The 9,512-nt window shown below is 39.6% G+C and overlaps 1 protein-coding gene and 1 long non-coding RNA gene across 3 annotated transcripts; both read left to right on the top strand.

Annotated features, from left to right (window-relative positions):
- The first annotated feature begins 1,380 nt into the window (after positions 1 to 1,380).
- On the top strand, positions 1,381 to 2,783 carry LOC150033112 (uncharacterized). Its single transcript, XM_090306285.1, has 3 exons — positions 1,381 to 1,719; positions 2,057 to 2,326; positions 2,541 to 2,783. The coding sequence occupies exons 1-3, from the start codon at positions 1,381 to 1,383 to the stop codon at positions 2,781 to 2,783; spliced, it is 852 nt and encodes a 283-aa protein (XP_090162411.1).
- Positions 2,784 to 3,698: 915 nt separating this feature from the next.
- Positions 3,699 to 5,924, top strand: LOC120089234 (uncharacterized). Of its 2 annotated transcripts, none has more exons than XR_016524085.1 (5): positions 3,699 to 4,159; positions 4,244 to 4,310; positions 4,421 to 4,495; positions 4,586 to 4,685; positions 5,580 to 5,924. It is a non-coding gene; the product is annotated as an uncharacterized LOC120089234 (long non-coding RNA). The 2 variants fall into 2 exon arrangements; XR_005485101.2 differs by having other exon boundaries at positions 4,244 to 4,320.
- The last annotated feature ends 3,588 nt before the right edge of the window (positions 5,925 to 9,512 follow it).

The raw sequence follows: 9,512 nt of genomic DNA, 5'->3' as shown, positions 1-9,512 counted from the left end.
GCTTCCCATTTTGGGGAACCATGCTTTAGTTTTGTTTCTCTAGCTCTTCGCACTTGTTTATATCTTCCGTATTTGGAAGGCATACCATGTTAGAGTCAGAACCTTTTCCCTTTGCACTATCTATTTCTACTCCATTAGGAGAGATCATGTTAGCTACAAAAAAGATAAAAGCATGTCAAGTAGAGATAGTAATTCATGCATTAGATGTGACCTTGATAATTTTAGATATGCGAGATTTTGATGTGATATTGGGCATGGATTGGTTAGCTACTAATCATGCCAGCATAGATTGCTCCAGTAAGGAGGTCATCTTTAACCCTCTACAGGAGCCAGATTTAAGTTTAAAGGGGTTGGGATCGTGGTCCTACCTAAAGTGATTTCAGCATTAAAGGGCAATAGACTGTTTGACCAAGGACCCTAGGGCTTTATGGCTAGTGTGGTTGACACTAGAGAGGCTGAAGTCACCTTGACTTCAGAGCCAGTAGTAAGAGATTTTCCAGACGTTTTTCCAGAGGATCTTCCCGGACTGCCCTCGCAGTGGGAGATAGATTTTGCTATTGAGTTGGAGCCAGGCACAGCCCTTATTTCGAAGGCTCCATACAGGATGGCACCAGTAAAGTTGAGGGAACTGAAGGTCTAATTGCAGGAGTTGTTGGACAAGGGTTCATACGCCCTAGTGTGTCACCATGAGGTGCACTCGTTTTGTTTGTGAAAAAGAAGGATGGAACGTTACGTCTGTGCATTGATTACAGAGAGCTGAACAAGGTGACCGTCAAGAATAAGTACCCCCTCCCTAGGATTGATGACTTTTTCGACCGGTTGCAGGGAGCTACGGTGTTCTCAAAGATTGGTCTCCAGTCAGGATACCATCAGCTGAAGATAAAGGACAGTGACATACCCAAGACAGATTTTCATTCGAGGTATGGGCATTATGAGTTCATAGTGATGTCGTTCGGTCTAACGAATGCCCCAGCAGTGTTCATGGATATGATGAATAGGGTGTTCAAGGAATTTCTTGATACCTTCGTGATTGTTTTTATTGATGACATCTTGGTTTATTCTAAGACAGAGGCCGAACATAAGGAGCATTTGCGGAAAGTTTTGGAGACATTGAGGGCCAATAAGCTATATGCTAAGTTTTCTAAATGTGAATTTTGGTTGGGGCATGTGTCCTTTCTAAGGCATGTAGTATCGAAGAAAGATGTCTCCGTGGATCCTACAAAGATTGAGGTAGTTATGAGTTGGGATCATCCAACCACAGTCAGTGAGGTGCACAGTTTCTTGGGGTTAGCAGGCTACTATATACGATTTGTAAAGGACTTCTCTCGAATAGCGCCCCATTGACTCAGTTGACTCGAAAGGGAGCAGCTTTTGTTTGGAATGAGGCTTGTGAGAACAGTTTCCAAGATCTCAAGCAGAGGTTGGTTTCAGCCCCCAGTTCTTATAGTACCAGATGGATCAGGTAGTTTTGTTATTTACAGCAACGCGTCCAAGAAGGGGTTGGGATGCGTACTGATGCAGCAGGGCAGAGTAGTTGTTTACGCTTCACGTCAGTTAAAGAAGCATGAACAAAATTATCCCACACACGACTTGGAATTAGCAACAGTGGTTTTCGCTCTCAAGATCTGGAGGCACTGGATAGAAGATACAGATCTGCACCGACCACAAGAGTTTAAAGTACTTTTTGACTCAAAAGGAGTTGAACATGAAGCAAAGAAGGTGGTTAGAGCTGGTGAAGGATTATGACTACGAAATTTTGTACCAGCTAGGAAAGGCGAATGTAGTGGCAGATGCCCTAAGTAGAAAGGTGGCTCATTCAGTAGCCCTCATTACTAGATAGATTCATTTGTGCAAGGAGCTAGAGCAGGCAGAAATTGCAGTGGCGACGGGGAAGGTCACGACACAGTTAGCGCAGTTGTCAGTGCGACCAAGTCTAAGGCAGAGAATTATTGATGCGTAACATTGTGACCCTTATCTGGAGGAGAGAGTTCGTAGGGTGGAGTCAGGCCAGGATGGCAAATTCTCGGTCTCAGCGAAAGGTGGTTTTCTCTATCAGGGACGTTTGTGCGTGCTAGCAGATAATGATATTAAGAATGAGTTGTTGTCAGAGGCTCATAGTTCCTTATTTTTTGTTCATCCTGATAGCACCAAGATGTATCAGGACTTGAAACGTTATTATTGGTGGAATGATATGAAAAGAGAGATTGCGGATGTGCTTGGTGTGCCAGCATGTGAAAGCCCTAAGGCAGAAACCAACAGGCTTGTTATAGCCATTGAGGGTGCCAGAATGGAAGTTGAAGCACGTGTCTATGGACTTCATTGTGGGGTTGCCACAGACAGTCAAAGGTTTCATTGTAATTTGGGTTGTGGTAGACAAACATACAAAATTAGCACATTTCATACCTGGAAAGTCCACCTTTTCTATAAATAAGTGGGCACAGATATACATGAAAGAGGTGGTGAGATTGAACGGAGTGCCTGTGTCCATCGTGTCGGACAAAGACCCTTGTTTCACGTTAAACTTCTGGAAAAGTCTTCAGGTAGCTTTGGGGACTCAGTTGAATTCCAGTATAGCTTTTCACCCACAAACTGATGGGCAGACAGAGCGATTAAATCAGATATTGGAAGACATGTTGCGTGCCTGTGCCATAGAGTTTTCAGGAAGTTGGGATGCTCACTTGCATTTGATGGAGTTTACTTATAATAACAGCTACCAGTCCACTATTGGGATGTCACCATTTGAGGTCCTATATGGAAAGAGTTACAGGTCTCCTGTGTGTTAGGATGAGGTAGAAGAGAGGAAATTATTAGGACCTGAACTAGTGCAGACTACAAATGAGGCAATACAGAAGATCAGGGCTCATATGCAAATAGCTCAGAGCAGACAGAAAAGCTATGCCGATGTGAGACGTAAGGACCTAGAATTTGAGACTGGTGTTAAAGTGTTCTTAAAAGTGGCACCTATGAAAGGTATTCTGAGGTTTGGCAGGAAAGGGAAGTTGAATATGAGAGTCATTAGACATTTTGAGGTCTTGGAATGAGTTGGCCCCGTAACTTACCGTTTGGCATTGCCTCCAACACTGTCTTCATTTCATAATGTCTTCCATGTTTTGATGCTGAGAAAGTATGTGGCAGACCCTCCCATGTAGTTGACTTTGAGACCTTGCAGTTAAATGACAAATTGAGCTACAAGGAGAAACCTGTAGAGATTCTCACCAGAGAGGTAAAGACATTGCACCCCAGGGAGATTGGATTTGTGAAGGTCCTATGGCAGAATCACCAGTTCAAGGAGACTACCTGGGAGCGAGAGGATGAGATGAAGGCCCAGTACCCAGAGCTTTTTCAAGAATGAACTTTCGATGACGAAAGTTCTTTAAGAATGGAAGAATGTAACACCCCGAATTTTTATTATTTATGTAATTCAGTAATTTTATTAATTGAGGGCATTTTTGAAATTTTAGGACTTAAGTGTAATTGCGGGAATTTAATTATCGACGTTGAAATTATTCAATTTGGAAATTAATGGATTGACGTTTGAAATTATTCAATTTGCAAATTAATAGCAGGAATTAATTTTATTTCGGGAAGGAAAGGAAGTTAAAATAAAGTAGAATAAGGAAAAGAATAAAATAAAAGTTATTATATTTCCTTTAAAGTTATTATTATTATTATTATTTTGCTAAAACATATCCCTTTTTCTTTCTTCTTCCTCACGCATCCGCCCCTCCCCCCCTGCTCGTTTCAGCCGCACATCGAACTCCCCTTCGCAACCCACCGCATCTAGCCGCTCAGCGCTCTGGTGCCACCCAGTCATCCGATACTCGTTCCCACGTGCCGAAGCCCTTCGACTGTCACAGATCTGCATATGCCAATCGCGCCTGGGTAGTGAAGCTGTCGAACATACCAGATCTGAAGCGCGGTGAGTCGGCCAGCCGCGTCCGCCTCACCGTCCCTTTCTTCAGCGCCAGCCACTCCCTCATCCAGTCAAGTTGCTCATTTAGATCTTCTCCGCCACCCGAGCTCAGTAGCCGATCTCTACCGCTGCTCGCCACTGATCTTGACCAGTTGGCCAACCGCATCCGTCCAAGCGTCACCCTACTCGTTCAGCCACCGCAGTTCAGTCCCTCGACTGTGTCTCTGGTATTTGGCTGAATGTTTGGTAAGCTTTCACATTTTGGATGGATTTCGTGGATTAAATTGTTGTTTCTTTTTCTTGGTTTCAATTTGTTTGTTACTGCCGTAGTTGGGTTAGATTGGAGTTTTGAGAAAATTCTGAGGTGTTGTCCAGCTTCATGGAAGGGAAAATTTTGGTATGTGTTGGTAAGTTTTACGTAAGATCGGTTGAGTTTTGAAGGTTTTTGGTTGCCCATTAAATTTTGGATTTACTTTTTGGATGATACCTATTATATTTGGAATTTAGATCCAAGATTGGAGTAGTTTGGAGTGCGCAACGTGCTGTTCAACGGGTTCGAGTTCGTGTCCAACAATAAATTTGGTAACATTTATGGTTCTTGAGGTTGATCTTCGGACACCCACTAATGGTTGAATTAAGTAATGACTTAACTATTGTTTTTCGAGGTTTAAGGTCGCTATCGATCAGAATTAGAGGTTTCTTTTCTTGGTGAATTTTATGGAGATTTTGGAGCCAAATTCTAGAAGTGACCGTTGATCAAGCCACACTTTAGGTAAATCATTTTTGGGGTTGATGGTATGAATTGATGGGTGGAATTGGGCCTTAGTGTGAATTAAATATTGGGTTTATGTTGTAGGTTTAATTTGAGTTTCATTATCGAGTAGTTGCTTGGAGGGAAATATTTGGATTTGTGATTTTAGGTAAGTAATCTTACTACTAGAACTGCCCACGAGCCAGATGCTAGATATATGCTAGCATGATAGATAAATATAATGGCAGAACGATAGCATGATAGACAGATAGTACAGTATGATCGATATATGTTCTTGTATGAGAATCTGAAAGATTTATTTGTGCACGTAGATACTTGCATGCTAGTAAGAGATGATACTTGATTCACTGAAGTTGTGTTTGATATGAGGATATTGAGGCATATATGCATGTTGTATAGCCATGATGTTTAGGTGTATATGTATGTTATAAAACCATATTGTGATAATTGAGATGTTGAGACTATGATAGTGTCTTTACTGATTAGTTAGATGGCCACTAGATATTGTGTTTCCTTCGGGATTCACAAATATTGTGTTTCCTTCATGATTCACTAGAGATTGTTATCCTTCGGGATTCACCAGAGATTGGTTGTGTTTCCTTCGAGATTCACCAGGAGTTGTGTTTCCTTCGGGATTCACTAGGGGTTGTATTTCTTTTGGGATTCACTAGAGGTTGTGGGTCCTACAGGACTTCCTAAAGGAAGTGGGCATACATAACTACAGTAGGATAGAAATCAGTTTTTCATGTATGTATGTGCCACATGAGGGCTAGAGCAGTTTATATATTTCACCAAAGGTAGGCATCTAAATAACATAGATGCCTAGCCTGACCCCACTTATGGGGTTACTTGCTGAGTATTTTATACTCATCCTTTCTCATGTTGTTATTTCAGGTAAAGGTAGAGATGCATCGACGATTGACAAATGAAATTCGTGATCGAACCATTAGGACCAGTTTTATGCTTCTGCTCATGAGATTTAGATTTCTTTTCATTTTTTTTTACTTTCAATTTTGAAGTTTGAAACTTACTATTAAGAATTGTTTTCAGACTTATTTATTATCATATATGATTTATGGGTACCCTATTGTTGTTTTTTTATATTTGAATTTAATGGACTTTTGAACTTACCCGATTTATTTAGCATTTATTTCACCATAAAAGGGTGTCGTTTTATGTTCCATGCATGCATGTATTTAGTAACGACCTAACTTGAGTCCTAGGGGGTCGGGTCATTACACTGGGAGTGTCCCTCTATAGGATGACAGTTTTACGCGTTTCTTTATTTGATCTCCTGTAAGAGGATAAGGTCACTTAGTCTCTTGTCCTAATCTGCTTCTTCCCTATGGTGGGCACATTAGGGTGGGACTCTGGGGCTGAAAACAAAGGGTTACACTTACGCAAAATTATTAAGGGTTTAACAGTTCTGGACCGAACAAATGGTGGCTGTTAGGTTCAGTTCCAAGAGTTGGTTCTGCCTAACGGTTGAGAATGTCTCATCCTAGTGAAAGGGCATCTGATCACCTCATCGGTGACGTTTGTCCTGCCTCATTGGGACATTATTGCAAAATACAAGTCTTCATCACTTAGGGTACTTAGAAAATGTTTTACTAAAACTAATTGGTTAAAATGTGATTTAGCAAAGACTTATAAAAGTTTGTTTGTTTTTCAACAACGGTTTTAAAAATGGCTACAACCACAATTTCTTTGTTAAGCATTGAAAAACTAATCGGAGACAAATATTCGAGTTGGAAACATATGATCATGACGATACTCATCATCGAGGATCTCATGTGTGCCCTTACGGAGGTATGTCCTCCTATTCCAGCTCCAAATGTTTCTCGTACGAGCGATGGACACGGGCGAACGACAAGGCCCGAACCTATATCTTGGCCAGTTTTAGTGACATGTTGGCCAAGATGCATGAGCCCATGGTCTCAGTGCATAAGACCATGGAGTCCCTGCGGAGGATGTTCGGATAACCATCTAGACAACTCAAGAATAGCTTGAAGCAATAGAAGACTAGAGAAAAAGCTCACTGCACCAACACGCTCGAAGAACTCTTCTCCAGCTCGAAATTTTCTTTAAAATTTCTATTAAATGCATGCCTTAAATTCACTCTAATCTTCTTTATTTATTGCAGGCGAACATGCAAAGAAGAACACTGTATGACTTGCAGCTCATGCTTGGAGTTAATGAAGATGAGGAAATAGGTTTTGTGTGAGCATGAAGGAGATGGGTAATGGAAAAACTTAATTTTCCATTTTGTGCATGTTTTCCAATTTTCAACTTTTCTCAAAATCAAAACTGATTTCAAAATCTATTTTGATTTTAAAACATAAAATTTAATTTTATAAAATTAATTTCACAAATTAATTTTTAAATAATACTAATAATTTAATATCAAATATTAAATTAATTTTTGCACAGATCCATCCATATATTAAATCATATTTAAATATAGATTCTCCTATTCCGTTTAATTTTAATTTGAACGTTTCAAATTAACTTATCAAGCTACTCTAAAGCTTATCCATTTACGAGCTAGTAGGGGGACCTCACGAACCTACAGATCATGGGCTCCAACGATCCAAGATTAATCGGCTAAACTCATTAGATCAATCTAACCCTCATATGTTAACTAATGGGTCACTCCACTATAGCCCATAGTTGAACTCCCCTCATTATAGATATATTATGTCCACTTTATATAACCATAATCAGTAAGTCGATCCTTCACAAGTTGTTCGTAATCACAGCTGGGTCAATATAACCGTTTTACCCCTGTGAATACATCTTGTTCCTTAAGTTCCCACTGACCCTTTAATGAACAATTCTGATTCATAACACCTATGAATCAAATCCTTCCTCTATCATGGGAAGGTAGGACCCTGATTGTTCAAGACTTGGAATCAGTACTTAAGAGAACAACCTATCTGCTAACCCTAAATCGGGTAGGAGTGAATTTCATCTTGCAGGGCTATGTCTCCAGTTATTCATTCGGTCTTATCCCCAAAATGGGAGGCATATTGAGCAATGTTGTTGGACTACTCTCACCATTTGCAGATCAAAGGAAATACCGAACAAACAGGAGTTCATAGCTAGTTCAGAATTAAGATCGAGTTAACTTAGGTTATGTTAATAAATGAAATAGTTAGTTTTAACAGTAAACGGTCGTTATAAAGAAAAGTGACTATTTTCGTAGTCTAGTCTATATGCAAACTTATTGCATAGGATGCCCCCAATAACATGTCTCAACATGAATGATCTATGGATCACATCGTCTGTAGCACTTTACAACTCTTTGTAACAGCTACATAGTGGGTCGCATCCAATAGTGTTATCAGGATGAGATACCCAATTTCATCTCTATACTTATTAGACCATTTGGGCTATATACTGTTAACTTGTTCCTGCTTATGTCACTACATAAAGTACAATATTTAGACTATAGCCATAGATATGTTTATTGGATTTTCATAATAGAATGCAAAATCAACAATTTATTATTATTGATAAATAGAATGTTTAACATGAACTGCGAGTTCTAGGACATTCCCAACAATCTCTCACTTGGTCTAAAACTTCAGTGAGAATATATATACAATATAATGTTGAGAAACATAAAGAGAAAATACAATAAACTAGGGCATCTCTAATACCATAGATATTCTCCCACTTGCCCTATATTACACTACTCGGAGTCCTAGTCCAACTAGGTGGCCCTTGAATACTTTAGACGAAAGGGCCTTTGTGAATGCATCAGCAAGGTTGTCTTCTGAGGCAATCTTTGTGACGATTACATCTTCTCTATGTACTATCTCTCGGATGAGATGATACTTTCTTTCAATATGTTTTCCACATTTATGACTCCTGAGTTCTTTCGAGTTAGCAACAACACCACTATTGTCACAATACAGTGTGATAGGTAGGTGCATATTTAGAACTACTTCCAAATCAACCAAGAATTTGCATAGCCATACTACCTCTTTAGCAGCTTCACATGAAGCCATGTATTCCGCTTCCATTGTGGAGTCAACTATACAACTTTGCTTAATGCTTCTCCAAACTATAGCTCCTCCGTTAAGAGTGAAACTGATCCTGAAGTAGATTTCTTGGAATCTACGTTAGTCTGAATATCAGGATCAGTGTATCTTGTAAGGATCAAATCCTTAGATCCATACACAAGCATATAGTTCCTCGTTCTCCTTAGATACTTGAGGATGTTTTTTACAACAGTCCAATGACTGTGTCCTAGATTGGATTGGAACCTACTGACGATTCCAACTGTAAAGCATATGTCAGGGCGTGTACACAACATGACATACATCAAACTCCCAACTGCAGATGCGTATGGAGTTCTTGTCATTTTCTCAACTTCTTGAGGTGTTTTAGGACACTATTCCTTCGACAAATGAATTCCATGTCTAAAAGGTAACATACCCTTTTTGGAATTTTGCATATTATATCATGACAACATTTTGTCAATATAAAATGCTTGAGATAGTGCCTATATTCTATTCTTTTGATTCCAAAAGATCTGTATTTCTAGAAATACTGAGCATCACCCAAATCTTTCATTTGGAACTGTGTTGCTAACTATCTCTTTACATCAGCAAGGAAACTTGTCTCATTCCGAATGAGTAAGATATCATCAACATAAAGAACTAAGAATGCTATAGTTTTGTTGATTATCTTCTTGTACATACAAGGTTCGACAACATTCTGTCAAAGCCATACGATTTTATCGAAGTTTCAAACCTTATATTTTAGGATCTGGACGCTTGTTTCAATCCATAAATGGATCGATTAAGCTTACAGACTCTC

This window comes from Benincasa hispida, chromosome 10, assembly GCF_027475165.1.
Source record: "Benincasa hispida cultivar pf3 chromosome 10, pf3_genome.v1.1, whole genome shotgun sequence".
In the NCBI taxonomy this organism is placed as follows: Eukaryota; Viridiplantae; Streptophyta; class Magnoliopsida; order Cucurbitales; family Cucurbitaceae; genus Benincasa; species Benincasa hispida.
Note: the sequence above shows the minus strand (reverse complement) of the source record. Positions and strands in the feature narration are given on the sequence as shown.